The 16,960-nt window shown below is 48.5% G+C and overlaps 1 protein-coding gene across 1 annotated transcript in view; it reads left to right on the top strand.

Moving 5' to 3' along the window:
* Positions 1-16,960, top strand: part of plxnb3 (plexin B3) — an 82,601-nt gene that overhangs the window by 35,719 nt on the left and 29,922 nt on the right. The window contains exons 8-16 of the mRNA XM_056422025.1: positions 10,573-10,705; positions 10,783-10,939; positions 11,777-11,790; positions 11,919-11,926; positions 12,022-12,130; positions 12,443-12,559; positions 13,128-13,238; positions 16,315-16,405; positions 16,740-16,909. Of these exons, the coding sequence (XP_056278000.1) occupies positions 10,573-10,705; positions 10,783-10,939; positions 11,777-11,790; positions 11,919-11,926; positions 12,022-12,130; positions 12,443-12,559; positions 13,128-13,238; positions 16,315-16,405; positions 16,740-16,909 (910 nt within the window). The remainder of the gene's footprint in view (positions 1-10,572; positions 10,706-10,782; positions 10,940-11,776; positions 11,791-11,918; positions 11,927-12,021; positions 12,131-12,442; positions 12,560-13,127; positions 13,239-16,314; positions 16,406-16,739; positions 16,910-16,960) is intronic.

Genomic DNA, 16,960 nt, shown 5'->3' with positions numbered 1-16,960 from the left:
GTGAGGAGTTTTACACAATTATGTCATCCAAGCATAAACCAAAAGTTTACATTATATTTTCTTAAACGGGAGCATGGACAGGTCTTCCCATGTCATCATACATATGAATACACGGTCGTTTCAATGGGCTCCATCCGTGAGGTGAGTCCAGACACCGATGTTAGGGTATTGATTGCTCTGATTGTTATCACACGAATAGACGGGATCACACAACTCAGGACACAGATGACGGTCAACAATCCGCACCTAACATCGTCCCGTTTTATAAGGACTTGCCTCCATGAGCCGTTAAACAGCCAATCATACCAGCTTTCATATGGCCTGGCTTTGTGGTCGGCCGCCATTGCTCGCTGCAACTGATATAGGCGGCCGAGTGCGTCCGTCATGTTCTGGGAGTGGACATCATCAGTAATATACGTACAGCAGGATGTGTTCAGAAGGACACATGTTCCTCCTGTGGCTGCGGTAAGTAAATCAAGGGCCATTCGATTCTGCATCACCATGATGCGGATGGCGTCTATCTCTGTTTTGGGCCTCTTCGATTATCAGGGAGCTGTTGATGAACAGTCCGAGCCGATAATCTACTGTCTCAATACGCAACGTATTTTTCGACGTTCCTACCCACGGGAACAGGGCGAGGAGCACCTTTTGGCCCGTTGTCCAGTGTTTGTACTCTTGGGGTACGTCGGACCCCCACACTGAATCGTGGGCTACGAAGAATGGTGCTTCTCGTTTTTTACGTGTTCGGACTTCTTCCTCAGTAATAAATACTGTGTGATCTGTTACAAAAATCGGGGCGCATGTTCCTTTCCATCCGAACGGGAGAGTGATATAGGCATTGTTTCCGCATAGCCACCACCCTCCCTGTATCATAAATGTACCATTGGATGGAGCATGTACGTTCAATGGGGCCCCTTTCCGTCGATTATTATTAGATCGCTGTTGGGAGTAGTTCCCATGGCTGCTATACGAAGGTTTTGACGGTAACATATTGGGTGGTTTCTGTCTTCCATTACCACTGACTGAGGAATTGCGTATCCTTCACCTTCTAATACCATACGACCCACAAGCTTTTGGCGCGATCTGCCTTATCATCTCCTGGCGACGGTGTACCATGGGGTCCCTCTAGCATTAAACTGTCTTCATGATGTCCTCCTAGCCATGCTCATGAAACACCCTGCTTGTGCCTCACTCATTCTGCGGCGCAAGGTGACCTGATTGGAAGCAAAGGGTAGTTTGGAACACACGTAACAATTAGTTTTGTTGTAGCTTTTGCTAAAACATGTACATATTTGTACCACTTATTCTTCATCCTTGGGTATTTCTCTTCTTCGTTCTTTCCATCCCATGGACTGTGTTGCATGTGTGTCCATTCTTTCTCTTGTGCCAGCAGCGGGTTGGTACCAGCTGCGTCCCTTCTTCCTCGGGACCTCTGGAAACCCTCTTTTGCGGCGTCCTGTAACAGAAAACACAACCAGAACGCGCCTATCGCCATGGCCATGGCCGCCAAGACTCCGATAATGCAGGGTCCACACATTTCTCTGCACTTAACTCTGAGTCTGGATGGTCTTCTTTCCGCTCCTTCTCCCTTGCTCCTCTCGTTTGAGTTCCTCGGGACCTCTCGCTCCATCACCCGAGCCGACACCTAAGAGCAGGGATCGTTGGTTTCTTCACTGACGTTGAGATGGCTGTCTTCTTTGCGGACAGGCCCTTTGAAGTCAGTCTTCCCCTCTGCTCGTGGTCGTCTCGGGATCAGGGCACTGGTCCGGGATTTCTGTAGGGAACAGTTTGCAATGGGAAAGATGTATCCAAGTGGTCCTCTCGGCTATCTTTACAGCGGTTGCAGTCGTCAGAAGGACTTGGAATGGTCCCTCCCAGCGAGCGTCGCTCCACGTCTTTTCTTGATGACGCGGATGAAGACCCAGTCGCCGACCTGTACAGACATAATGGGGGAGACAGGTGAATCTGGCAAGACATTTGCTTCCCTGACTCCTCTCCCCATCATGGTCTTCTTCATGTACTCCACTATTGTTTCTTTCTCACCCACTTGCTCTAAATCTGGGTGAGTTAGTGGTAGCGGTAGGGTCGTCTATGAATGATTTCAAATGGTGTAAGGCCCGTTTGGGTCGGAACGATATGCATGTATGTTTTCACAATGTCTATGCACTCCAGCCAAGGTTTTCCTGTTTCAGTCATGCATTTCTTCAGTTTGCTTTTTATGGTGCCGTTGGTTCGCTCTACCAATCCGGCACTCTGTGGGTGGTATGCACAATGATTTTTAGTTCAATGTCCATAATGACGCTTAGTTTTGTTACTACCTCGTTTACAAAGTGTGAGCCATTGTCACTGTAAATGCGTCTTGGAATGCCATGAGTGGGCAGAATGTATTTGCATATGGCTTTCACCACTGCTTCAGCATCTGCTTTCGTTGTTGGTGCAATTTCTACCCATTTGGAAAATGCATCCACCATTACTAAACAGTATTTGTAATGACCGCATGGCGTGAGTTCGATGAAATCCATGTGCATTACCTGGAATGGGTATACAGGAGCGGAACCTGCCTCGCTTGCGAAGGTTTCCTTGAGGGTTGTGCTTGATGCATGTTACACATGCTTTACAAAAAAGTTTTAAGTAGTTTTGTATATTTATTGTATAGAAGTATTGTTCTATCATAGATACCATCCCTCCTGTTGAGACATGGCATTGCCCATGACTCAAAATAGCAACGGCCTTGAATAGACTTTTTGGTAGGATCAGTTCTCCTTCTATACAAAGCATCTTGTTTTCCTCCGTGGCCCCCCTTGTTTCCCATGTGGCTTTTTCTTGTGTTGCATTCGCTTGTGCCTCTCGTAGGATCTCAATGTCTATTGGACTTGACGGTGTTGTTCGTACTGCGTGTACCTGTGGTGTTTTAGCCGCTCGTTTTGCTTCTTCATCAGCTTTAGCATTGCCTTTTGTTATTTCATCTATGCCTGTCTGATGTGCTCGGCATTTTACTACAGCTAATTCTTTAGGTAAAGTTATAGCTGCTAGTAAACCCATTAACAAAAGTGCATGAACTACTGGACGCCCAGTAGATGTCACCATTCCTTTTTCCACATTTTAGCAAATATGAACAATGTTGAGTGTGCATATTGGCTGTCGGTGTAAATAGTCAGTTTTAGGCCTGACCCTGCTTTGCATGCTTCAGTCAGCGCAACTAATTCTGCTGCTTGGGCGGAGTATGTGGGAGGAAGTGGGCCTGCACTTATTACTTCCCCTCCCTGACTCACTACCGCATACCCAACTTGGTTTTTTCCACATGCATCCTTCTGGGCTGACCCATCCACATACCACACCTCCCTTGGTAGTGCGATATCCTTCAGGTCAACTCTGCAAAGTGATAGTATCAGCAATCTCTACACAGTCATGTGGTGTGCCATCTGTTGTTGTGGGAACAAACGATGCTGGATTAATGGTGATACATCTTTGGATGGTTATGTGACCTTGGCCTAGTAACACCGCTGTGTAATGCAATTGTCTCGCTGGTGACAGGAATGTTAGTTTTGCTTGTAGCAATAAGGCACTCACTGCATGAGTAACCATCAATATGGTGGGATGAAACAAAATGATATCTGCCGTTTGTTCCACGGCCATTGCAGCTGCTGCAATGGATTGGACACATTCGGGCATGGCTTGAGCAACTGTATCCAAACGTTTCAATGAAACGCTACAGGGCGCATTTTATCTCCAGCTGGTTGCAGCATTACTGATGTCATAATCCCTCTTTGCAGTCCACTGCCAAAGTGAACTCCTTTTATAGTTAGGGTGAGCTAGAACTGTGCTACCGCAGTAGTTGTTTTGTTTTGTCAAAAGCTTCATTAGCTTCACAGGTCCATGTTAGTCTGTCGTTTAGAGCGAGTGGCTTGTCATACACTAATGCTAACAGGGGCGCAGTTTCTTTAGCATACTCTGGTATGAACGCACGGCAATAATTACACAGCCCAAGAAAAGACAACATTTGTTTCTTTGTTTCTGGTTTCGGGGCATTTAATATTGCTTTCTTTCTGTCATTAGTAACGCGTTTTCCTTCTCCACTGATTGTATGGCCTAAATAAGTTACTTCTGCTTTTGCTGCCTGTAACTTGTCCTTGTTGACCTTGCACCCGTACTTTCCTAAATGGAGAAGTAGCGCTCTCGTGTCCTGTTCACATGCTTCTTGAGATGTGGAGGCCAACAAAATGTCGTCCACGTATGTGATTATCTGGCTATCATTAGGCAGATTTGCTGCTGACACGACTTTTTGAATTTCGGCTGAGAATATTGGACTTTCAGCATATCCCTGAGGTAATCGTGTGTAGGTGTACCTCTTTCCTTCATATGTGAATGCAAACCAATATTGACTGTCTTCGTGTACAGGAATAGAAAAGAAGGCGTTGCTTAAATCTATTACTGAAAAACAATTTTTGTCTGCTTCTATCTGGTTCAGAATGGTATGTGGATCAGGGACCACTGGAGCTCTGATGATTACAGCAGCATTCACAGGTCTGAGATCCTGTATCATTCGCCAGTCCTTACCATTCACCTTCTTCACTGGAAAGATAGCTGTATTACAGGGAGAGCTTGGACATTCTTTCAAAACTCCTGCTTTTAGTAATTCCTGGATTACGGGAGCGATGCCCTTTTTTGCATCGGGTTTTAATTGATACTGTCTAACACATGGTCTGAAATCACTTTTTGGTGTCAACACAACTGGCTCGGCTGTTGTTATTAAACCCACATCGGCTGGTCCTTTAGTCCACAAAGTGGATGGCATGTTCTGGAGGAATTTTGGCATTGATTCCTCCAGTGTCATTACATTATCTCATGTGTCGTCTATTTTTGTTCTCTTATCTTTGGTTCAGCCCGTACAGTGATTTTGAGGTGTACTCGCCGAAACCCAGTGGAACCGCTGGTTTCCCATTGCATGTCATCAGATGACGGAGTGGGATGCCAATCGGTTACCATGGTTGCGCGTTTAGCTCGGGGCCCCATATCTTTCCATTCTGAGTTTTTGGCTTTTTTAATGGAAACATGAGGAACGCTGTCTTGGACCTGGAACAATGGTCTGTCTGTGTTTTCCAATTCACATTGTAGCCACACATTTCTCGGAATGTCCTTCAGTAGATAGGAGGCCATAATCTTTACAAGGTCATGGGCCAAAAACGCCTGTACGTACTGTAGATCATTTTCTCCCCCCACCCTCATAGTTAAATGCAATTTCTGTCTGTGATCGGTATAAGGGCTGTTTGTTTCTCGAATCGGTTTTTAAGCCATGTTTCTACGTCTTTGTTTACCTCGTAGGAGAAGTATATGGTCTCACTCATCTGGACATTGTACACTCCCTCGGAGTCTTCGTCTGACAATGCTTTTGCGACCATTCCTCCTCGCCCCGGGGGTCACGTATAATTTTAGGGCCAACATGGCGTCTCTTCCTAATAGTGGTACTGGACATTGAGGATCGACTATGACAGGAATTTTACAGTTTCGTCCGGTCTCGGGGTCTGTCATACTTATGTTTTTTGTCACCTTGTGACGAGCTATTTTACCATTGGCACATTTTATCATAATGGTCTCTTCGGTAAATGTAGTGTCCGGGGGCACTTGGGTCAGTACCGTTTTACATGCTCCAGTGTCACATAAAAACTCCACTGTTTTCCCGTTACACTCAATCTTTCTGTACGGTTTTGTTGTTAATGCGTTTAACATACCCCAAGCACCACAAATGTCTAACATTACTTCATCTTTCTGTTTGTTAGTCTCCTCGTAGTCAGTCTCGTTCTCTACGAGGGTGCTGGGGCTGCTCTGTGGTTGTCATTGGGGACGTTTCCACCCCCACTTAGGGTTGGGGCATTCACGTGACCAATGTCCAACCTCTCCGCAGGCCCAACATTCTTCCTCATTTCGCCCTCTACCCCTCCCTCGAGTCTGTCCACGGCCTCTTCCTCGGCCTCCCCGGTACCCTCCCCTGGTATGCAGTCAGTCCAAAATCCCCCCCCTCTCGAACGTAGACCTCTGGTCCTTTGTTCATTTTCAGTTTAATGAGGTTTTCTGCGTGACGTGCATTTGACATAATTGTGTCCATGTTAGCTGTTTCCCAAGTGACGCAGTGTTTTCTAATCCAGTCCTCTATAGGTTTCTGGATACCACGGAGGATGCCGTGTTTCAATGATTGTTGGTAGGGTGTTCCTCCCCCTTCCTCGTAGGGGATCCCACTGCTTGCCCTGTGTTCCTCTTCGTAACAGAATTGGAACTCGGAGACTGACTCTCCGGGTCCCTGTTTACATGCAGCTAATCTGCTGTGGGATGCTGATTGTTGGAACAGTGGGCGAGCTCTTGTCATAACGGCCTCTACCTGGTCTCTGTAACGCCCGCCCATTGGACCGTTCAATGGGTGGACAAAGGGTGCTCCTTCGTCCGCGATTCCTGTATAATCCCCCCTGCATTTCACCCATCGTAGAACGAACATTTTCTGCATAACTTTCTCCATTTCCTTGCCGTTCAATTTGTAGGATTCGGCCAGCATGAACAAATCTAATACGAACTGATCAAAGTTTTTCTGTGGTGGAGTAACTCCTTCACATGCATTGGTACATTCGGCCTCCATCCATGGCCGGAACACGTACGCGGGTGTTTCCGCATCATGTGGATTAGAGACTTGTAACATTGGAAATGCGTTTGCGTTCTTCGGTATGTCGGTGGGACGGTTACGTAGGCGTGTGGAAATCGGTGGGGCTTTGGGTCCTGGAGCTCTTTTAATTTGGGATATAACGGTGTGGTGACGGTCGTATGCTGAGGTGATCGTCCTCCTCGTCATCCGGCTCGCTCTGTGGCTCCTCTCCGAGCTGGGCGCTGTTGCTACGGTGCTGGTGAACTGCTTTTACGTTGGTCTCGTCCAACTCGGTTTTTGTGTACAGGGCTTGTGAACTATTTTTCCCTCGCGTGATTTCTACGGGCCTTAATTTTTCTTTTTCGTGGGCTTGTGCCCTCTCTTTTGCTGCTCGGAACCACTGTTCTGCTTGTTTTAGTTCGTGGTGTTTTGATTCGCTGAGTCTGGGTTTTTTGTTTTCTATGGCGATGGTTTTTAGAGTCTTACAGATTGTTTCTATCTCAAAAACATTTAGTTCGCCGGAAAAGCCGTATTTTGTTTTCCATTTTCTCAGATATTTCACACTATCTGAGTCCTGTTTGAACATAAACAATGCGTCGCCTGAAAATTCGCCTTCAGGCTTTCCGTGAGAATTACCCATTGTTTATGGTGTGATCGTATAGTATTAGTACATTTCCTCGTTTCTTTACCCAAACTTGCCAATCTGTGGTTGTCTAATTGAACAGGTCGGAGGACGCTGATTCAATAGAGTCACAGCATTCATTCACAAACAAATACAAACAAACAAAGCTAAACAAACACATATAACCTCCCACGAAATATGTATTAGTTCACAACACTTATTTTTCCGACGCGTAGTCAACCTTTATTTCTCAAAAGGGCAAACCTTATTTTCCCGACCCATAGTCAACCTTTATTTCTCAAAAAAGGGCAAAACCTTATTTTTACGGCGTAATCAACCTTTATTTTTCGCAAAAGGGCAAAACCATACGTACTTTGTCTGGGTCAGTCTCCCTCGGTCTTCCGATCCGCCGGATCCCGTCAATCCACGACTGGATCTCCTCTCTGCAGAAATTATTATCCACTGCTGAGCGGTCTCTTAATCCGATGATCAGTCGGGGCCTTGCACAGGTGTCAGTGGCTCGCAGGAAAAAGAAAATCCAGCCGATGGGTATGTTGGGATCCGGGTCACGGCACCAAGTTATGATAGGTATTTCCTCTCTATATCATGTAAAATATTCACGGTCAAGGAGGTGAGAAATGAATCACAGACAACGTAGTATCTTCGAAAGCTTTGATCAAAGGGGAAGCTCAGACGACGTGCTTGAGCACCACGACCTCAAGACATTCATGAGCACCCCTTTGGTCCAGCCTTTTATTGAAAGCTTTACACACACACACACAACACCAGATGGAGAAGTGGAACTGAGGACATGTTGACATATTCCTTCCGTCTGGTTTATTATCACTTCCTTATCCGACTCCCCAGACACATAACACCACCTTCGGGTGGGAACGCGGAGTTCGGGAAGCTCCTCTGATTGTTTAGTTTAAGATATGGTAAGCAATAACATAATATACATTTATATCTCTGTCAGTATGAATGAGGGAGTGAGTGATGGGGGCGATGGGGGAAAGGGTGGTGAGGATGGGGATGAGGGTGGGGAGGCTGGACAGGGCAGTGAGAAGCAGGCTGTGGGTGGTGATGGTGGTGACGGGTTTAAAGCTGCCAAGAGCAGTGAGAGGGAGGAGGTGGGTGAGGTGGGAAAGGATGAGAAGGAAAAGGAGGAAGGAAAAAAATATAATAATAAGACAAACAAAAAAAATGGGGGTGATTGTGGCAAGGGTGGGGAAACTGCCCAGAGCAGTGGGGGGGAGGCTGTGGTTGGTGTAGAAAGTAATGACAAAGGAGAAAAGGAGGAAGAAAAAGGAAGGAAGGACAAAGAGAATGCTGGGGGGAAGCCCATGGAGGTGGTAGGACAGGTGGGTGGAGTCGAAGGGGCGGAGGAAGAAGGTGTAGGTGAGGAGGGGGCTGAGCAGGTAGAGATGGACGAGGAGGAAGCAGGGGGGCAGAAAGAGGCCTCAAAAAGAAAGAAGAGTGGCCAGAGCACCGGCGGCGAGGCCAAAGCCAGCAGGGTGGAGGTGAGGAGGAGGAGTCAGGGGGCGAGGCCGGTGGAGGATAGCAGTGATGAGGAGGGGGCAGAGGACAGCGACTCTCCTCTGATTTTAACAAACAGTCAGACTCAAAAGCTGTATACGGCGGATGAAATAAGCTTGTTTTTATATAAAACGAAAAACAAGAAAAAGGTAGAGGTCAGAGATCACTTCCCTGACCTCGTTGCCTTTGAGCACTCCTGCCTCTATCACATGGTGAAGAAGAAATTAGATATGCAGGAGGTTTTTAGAATAAGAAAGGTTTTACTCAAATGTCAAACTCCAATGTGTGTTTTAATTAATTTGTTGTTTTTAAGTTGTATTTGTTTTTTAAACTCTTTTCCTTGAATGAACACATTCAGAGTCGGAGTTTTAAACGTAAATGGAGCGAGGGACAGTAAGAAGAGAACATCTATTTATGAATTTAACAAGATGAAAGCTAACGATGTTCTCTTCTTACAAGAGACGCACAGCGACAGCACCAACGAGGCGGACTGGAGGAGGGAGTGGGGGGGGGAAGTCCTCCTGAGCCACAACACCAACCTCAGCGGAGGAGTGGGCTTCCTCTTCTCCAGGGCCTTCAGCCCGCGGTCACTGGAGGTCAAACACATCGTGGAGGGGAGGCTGTTCTTTGTGAAAGCACGGTTCGACCTTTTTAATGTCGTTTTTATTAATGTGTATGCTCCAACAACCGGGGCAGAGAGGAAGCTGTTTTTATCCAAAGTTAATGATGTTTTAAATGACTGTGCCTCGGAGGATTTTTTATTCTTGGGGGGGATTTTAACTGCACAGAGGATGATTTTAAAGACAGAAACCACACAGAGCCACATCCAGCTTCACAGCAGGTGCTGAGGTGGCTGGTCCATTCTCATGGCCTGGTGGACGTGTGGCGAAGGATGCATCCGGACTGCCGACAGTACACATGGTCCCACGTTAGGGAGGGAAGGATCTCCTCAGCCAGGTTAGACCGTATTTATGTTTTTAAGCACCATTTTAATATTTTTTAAATGTGCAGCATTGTTCCGGCTGGTTTTACTTATCACTCTTTGGTTTTATGTCATGTTTTTATTAGGAACTTTTTACCCAGGAGCGCGTATTGGCATTTTAACACAGTTTTAACTTTCGATAGGAATTTTAGAGGTGTTGTTTTATTTTTGGGGCATTTTTAGGCTGAGGAAGAGTGATTTTAATAATCTTAGGCAGTGGTGGGACCGTGGTAAGGTAGAAATTAAGCTCCTTTGTCAGCAGCACACTTTCAACGTCACTAGAGACGTCCCCAGATCTATGAAGGACCTGGAGACTGAGATAGTGGACCTAGAAAGTTTGAGCGAGTCCACAGGAGACCCTCTGTCTGTCTCTCTGTCTCTCCCTCTCTGTCTCTCTCTCTCTCTGTCTCTCCCTCTCTCTGTCTCTCTCTCTCTCTGTCTCTCCCTCTCTCCCTCTCTCTCTCTCTCTCTCTGTCTCTCTCTCTCTCTCTCCCTCTCTCTCTCTCTGTCTCTCTCTCTCTCTCTCTCTCTCTCTGTCTCTCTCTCTCCCTCTCTCTGTCTCTCCCTCTCTCTCTCTCTGTCTCCCTCTCTCTGTCTCTCCCTCTCTCTCTCTCTGTCTCCCTCTCGCTGTCTCTCCCTCTCTCTCTGTCTCTCCCTCTCTCTCTGTCTCTCTCTCTCTCTCTCTCTCCCTCTCTGTCTCTCTCTCTGTCTCTCTCTCTCTGTCTCTCCCTCTCTGTCTCTCTCTCTCTCTCTCTCCTCTCTGTCTCTCTCTCTCCTCTCTCTCATGATGACTTGTTGTTCCAGATGTTCCCGTAAACATCAGTGTCAGCGTCACATGCAGCCCAACCATTGGCTGTGGAGCTTTGAACCGACCAATCAGTGCGTGACGGTTCAGAGCGTGAGGCCGGCCAATCAGAGCAAAGACGAGCAGACGCAGGTATCCACCCTGTGGTCACGCCTCCTGTATACAGGAGTGTGTGTGTGTGTGTGTGTGTGTGACTGTCTGTCTCCTAGGTAACGCTGTCAGTCGTCCAGCTTCCCGTTCTGGAGGCGGAGTCTCTGTCCTGCGTCTTTGGGCTCCTCCCACCTGAGCCCGCTGTCGTCACAGCAACCAGCATTACCTGTCAATCACCTGCTCCGGAGCTCCTCCCACTCATGCTGACAGGAAGTGGTGAGTAAACAGGAGTAAACTGTGTACTACATCCTGTATACCAATGTACTGCATCCGAATACACTCAACCATAAAGTACTCGTACTCAACCGTAAAGTACTACATACTCAACCGTAAAGTACTCATACTCAACCATAAAGTACTCGTACTCAACCGTAAAGTACTACATACTCAACCATAAAGTACTCATACTCAACCATAAAGTACTCATACTCAACCGTAAAGTACTACATACTCAACCATAAAGTACTCATACTCAACCATAAAGTACTACATACTCAACCATAAAGTACTACATACTCAACCATAAAGTACTCATACTCAACCATAAAGTACTACATACTCAACCATAAAGTACTACATACTCAACCATAAAGTACTCATACTCAACCATAAAGTACTCATACTCAACCATAAAGTACTACATACTCAACCATAAAGTACTACATACTCAACCATAAAGTACTCATACTCAACCATAAAGTACTCATACTCAACCATAAAGTACTACATACTCAACCATAAAGTACTCATACTCAACCATACTCATACTCAACCATAAAGTACTCATACTCAACCATAAAGTACTACATACTCAACCATAAAGTACTCATACTCAACCATAAAGTACTCATACTCAACCATACTCATACTCAACCATAAAGTACTACATACTCAACCATAAAGTACTCATACTCAACCATAAAGTACTACATACTCAACCATAAAGTACTCATACTCAACCATAAAGTACTCATACTCAACCATAAAGTACTACATACTCAACCGTAAAGTACTCATACTCAACCGTAAAGTAATCATACTCACTTCCTAAAGTCTCATACTCAACCGTAAAGTACTCATACTCAACCATAAAGTACTCATACTCAACCATAAAGTACTCATACTCAACCATAAAGTACTACATACTCAACCATAAAGTACTCATACTCAACCATAAAGTACTCATACTCACCAGAGCTCCCAGTAAGAGATGAAGATGATGGTGATGGTGGTGATGATGGTGGTGGTGGTGATGGTGGTGATGATGATGATGATGGTGATGATGATGATGCTCTCAGGTGTCTGGCGTGTGTGAGCAGTGTGTGGAGGTGCAACTGGTGTCCTCTGGATCAACTCTGCACTCACAACCACAGCTGTGCCAACCAACACATCATCCTCAACCAGAGAGTGAGACAGCCTGTCTGTCTGCCTGTCTGTCTGTCTGTCTGTCTCTGTCTGTCTGTCTGTCTCTCTGTCTGTCTGTCTCTCTGTCTGTCTGTCTGTCTCTCTCTCTGTCTGTCTGTCTGTCTGTCTGTCTCTCTGTCTGTCTGCCTCTCTGTATGTATGTCTGTCTGTCTGTTTCTGTCTCTCTGTCTCTCTCTCTCTCTGCCTGTCTGTCTGTCTCTCTGTGTCTGTCTGTCTGTCTCTCTGTCTGTCTGCCTCTCTGCCTGTCTGTCTGCCTTGGTAGCTTTGTCTTATCCTGTCTCTCGCTGTCAACAGGAGTCTTCTAGTCCCACTTCCTGTCCATTGGTCTTCGCCCTGCAGAGTTCTGCCTTAGTGCCTTTGGGCCTGACCTCCACCGTGGTGCTGCGGGGACAGAACCTGGACGTCTACACCGTGAGAACGTTGTTCATAATCATCACATCAACGGTTGTAGAGTAATTATTGTATGTCTCACACTGAGGACCCTCTAGGTGACATCATGACCCGTAGTCATAGTAACTTGATCATAGGATTATATGATTACATATATATATATTATATATATGTATATATTAGTGCTGTGAAAAATAACGCGTTAACGCGTAATGATTAAATTACAGGATTAATTAGTTTTGTTAACGCATTTAACGCATGTGCAGAATGAGCTTCCAGTCCGTCTGTTGGTCGTCTCTCCAGCAGCGTGTCATTCTGTCTCTAGTGTCGCGTTAACACGACTCAGAGCTCCGGCTCGCGCGCCCCAGAGCTCGGATGCCGGCGTGTGCGCGCACATCGGAAGGGAAAAAAGTCACTTGCATATATATATATATATAAAAATATATATACATAGAATATATATAATAATATATCTACATATATATAATGCAAAATAATAATATATATAATAATAATATATACTGTATACATATATAATAATAATATATACTGTATATATATATTATAATAATATTGTTTCTGTGTGCAGGATGAAGCTCAGTATGTTTGTGTTGTTCAAGTCGAAGGAGTCCAGATCAACCTGACAGCTGCTGTCGAGAAAACACACAACACACACACCTTCACTTGCAGACCCCACCAGGTAACCCCACCCTCAGGTGATAACCCTGACCCCACAGGTAACCCCACCCTCAGGTGATAACCCTGACCCCACAGGTAACCCCACCCTCAGGTGATAACCTTGACCCCACAGGTAACCCCACCCTCAGGTGATAACCCTGACCCCACAGGTAACCCCACCCTCAGGTGATAACCCTGACCCCACAGGTAACCCCACCCTCAGGTGATAACCCTGACCCCACAGGTAACCCCACCCTCAGGTGATAACCCTGACCCCACAGGTAACCCCACCCTCAGGTGATAACCCTGACCCCACAGGTAACCCCACCCTCACGTGATAACCCTGACCCCACCAGGTAACCCCACCCTCAGGTGATAACCCTGACCCCACAGGTAACCCCACCCTCAGGTGATAACCCTGACCCCACAGGTAACCCCACCCTCAGGTGATAACCCTGACCCCACAGGTAACCCCACCCTCAGATGATAACCCTGACCCCACAGGTAACCCCACCCTCAGGTGATAACCCTGACCCCCACAGGTAACCCCACCCTCAGGTGATAACCCTGACCCCACAGGTAACCCCACCCTCAGGTGATAACCCTGACCCCACAGGTAACCCCACCCTCGGGTGATAACCCTAACCCCACAGGTAACCCCACCCTCAGGTGATAACCTGACCCCACAGGTAACCCCACCCTCGGGTGATAACCCTGACCCCACCAGGTAACCCCACCCTCGGGTGATAACCCTGACCCCACAGGTAACCCCACCCTCGGGTGATAACCTTGACCCCACAGGTAACCCCACCCTCAGGTGATAACCCTGACCCCCACAGGTAACCCCACCCTCAGGTGATAACCCTGACCCCACCAGGTAACCCCACCCTCAGGTGATAACCCTGACCCCACAGGTAACCCCACCCTCAGGTGATAACCTGACCCCACAGGTAACCTCACCCTCGGGTGATAACCCTGACCCCACCAGGTAACCCCACCCTCGGGTGATAACCCTGACCCCACAGGTAACCCCACCCTCGGGTGATAACCTTGACCCCACAGGTAACCCCACCCTCAGGTGATAACCCTGACCCCCACAGGTAACCCCACCCTCAGGTGATAACCCTGACCCCACCAGGTAACCCCACCCTCGGGTGATAACCTTGACCCCACAGGTAACCCCACCCTCAGGTGATAACCCTGACCCCACCAGGTAACCCCACCCTCAGGTGATAACCCTGACCCCACCAGGTAACCCCACCCTCGGGTGATAACCTTGACCCCACAGGTAACCCCACCCTCAGGTGATAACCCTGACCCCCACAGGTAACCCCACCCTCGGGTGATAACCCTGACCCCCACAGGTAACCCCCCACCCTCGGGTGATAACCCTGACCCCACCAGGTAACCCCACCCTCAGGTGATAACCCTGACCCCCACAGGTAACCCCACCCTCGGGTGATAACCCTGACCCCCACAGGTAACCCCACCCTCATGTGATAACCCTGACCCCACAGGTAACCCCACCCTCAGGTGATAACCCTGACCCCACCAGGTAACCCCACCCTCAGGTGATAACCCTGACCCCACCAGGTAACCCCACCCTCAGGTGATAACCCTGACCCCCACAGGTAACCCCACCCTCAGGTGATAACCCCACCCTCATGTGATAACCCTGACCCCACAGGTAACCCCACCCTCAGGTGATAACCCTGACCCCACCAGGTAACCCCACCCTCAGGTGATAACCCTGACCCCACCAGGTAACCCCACCCTCGGGTGATAACCTTGACCCCACAGGTAACCCCACCCTCAGGTGATAACCTTGACCCCACAGGTAACCCCACCCTCAGGTGATAACCCTGACCCCACAGGTAACCCCACCCTCAGGTGATAACCCTGACCCCACAGGTAACCCCACCCTCGGGTGATAACCCTGACCCCACCAGGTAACCCCACCCTCAGGTGATAACCCTGACCCCACAGGTAACCCCACCCTCAGGTGATAACCCTGACCCCACAGGTAACCCCACCCTCAGGTGATAACCCTGACCCCACAGGTAACCCCACCCTCAGGTGATAACCCTGACCCCACAGGTAACCCCACCCTCAGGTGATAACCCTGACCCCACAGGTAACCCCACCCTCGGGTGATAACCCTGACCCCACCAGGTAACCCCACCCTCAGGTGATAACCCTGACCCCCACAGGTAACCCCACCCTCGGGTGATAACCCTGACCCCCACAGGTAACCCCACCCTCAGGTGATAACCCTGACCCCACAGGTAACCCCACCCTCACGTGATAACCCTGACCCCACAGGTAACCCCACCCTCAGGTGATAACCCTGACCCCACAGGTAACCCCACCCTCAGGTGATAACCCTGACCCCACAGGTAACCCCACCTCAGGTGATAACCCTGACCCCACAGGTAACCCCACCCTCAGGTGATAACCCTGACCCCACAGGTAACCCCACCCTCAGGTGATAACCCTGACCCCACAGGTAACCCCACCCTCAGGTGATAACCCTGACCCCACAGGTAACCCCACCCTCAGGTGATAACCCTGACCCCACAGGTAACCCCACCTCAGGTGATAACCCTGACCCCACAGGTAACCCCACCCTCAGGTGATAACCCTGACCCCACAGGTAACCCCACCCTCGGGTGATAACCCTGACCCCACCAGGTAACCCCACCCTCACGTGATAACCCTGACCCCACAGGTAACCCCACCCTCGGGTGATAACCCTGACCCCCACAGGTAACCCCACCCTCAGGTGATAACCCTGACCCCACAGGTAACCCCACCCTCACGTGATAACCCTGACCCCACAGGTAACCCCACCCTCAGGTGATAACCCTGACCCCACAGGTAACCCCACCCTCAGGTGATAACCCTGACCCCACAGGTAACCCCACCCTCAGGTGATAACCCTAACCCCACCAGGTTGTAGAAGTACCAAAATGTTCTGTTCAATCACAAGACACAGAAAGTTCATCGCTCTGAAGATTTTAATAAAGCTGTCTCTCTGCCCCACCTGTCTGTCCTCCCACCTGTCTCTCTGCCCCACCTGTCTGTCTGTGTGTGTGTAGTTCCAGTATGCTGTCAGTCAGCTTCAGAACGCCGCTACTGTCTATCTGCGTCGAGGAGAGAGACGCATCGACACCTCACCTGGCCTCCGACGTAAGAGCCTGTGTCTGAGTGAGTGTGTGTGAGTGTGTCTCTGTGTGTGTGAGAGTGTGTGTGTGTGAGAGTGTGTGTGTTAGTGTGTCTCTGTGTGTGTGAGAGTGTGTGTGTTAGTGTATCTCTGTGTGTGTGTGTGTTAGTGTGTGTGTGTGTGTGTGTGAGTGAGTGAGTGAGTGTGTGTGAGTGTGTGTCTCTGTGTGTGTGTGTGTGTGTGAGAGTGTGTGTGTGTGTGTCTGTGTGTGTGTGTGTAGTGTGTCTGTGTGTGTCTGTGTGTGTGTGTGTGTGTGTGTGTGTGTGATCTCATTACATCTCTGCTCCCTGTGTTATTCAGTCCAGCTGTACGACTGCTCAGCCGGCCAATCAGATTGCTCCCAGTGCCGGGCGGTGCCGGAGGAGTACGGCTGCGTGTGGTGTTCAGGAAGCTCCATCCCGAGTTGTGTTTACAACCAATCCTGTACCAGCGTACCTGCAGACACCTGCCCGCCTCCTCAGATCACACACGTGAGTCTCGTGTTTAGAGAAGTCCCATCTGTTGCCATGGAAACATTCAAA

This window comes from Pseudoliparis swirei, chromosome 9 (genome assembly GCF_029220125.1).
Source record: "Pseudoliparis swirei isolate HS2019 ecotype Mariana Trench chromosome 9, NWPU_hadal_v1, whole genome shotgun sequence".
NCBI classification, from domain to species: domain Eukaryota; kingdom Metazoa; phylum Chordata; class Actinopteri; order Perciformes; family Liparidae; genus Pseudoliparis; species Pseudoliparis swirei.
The sequence above is the reverse complement of the archived record's forward strand: the minus strand, read 5'-3'. Positions and strand labels throughout refer to the sequence as shown.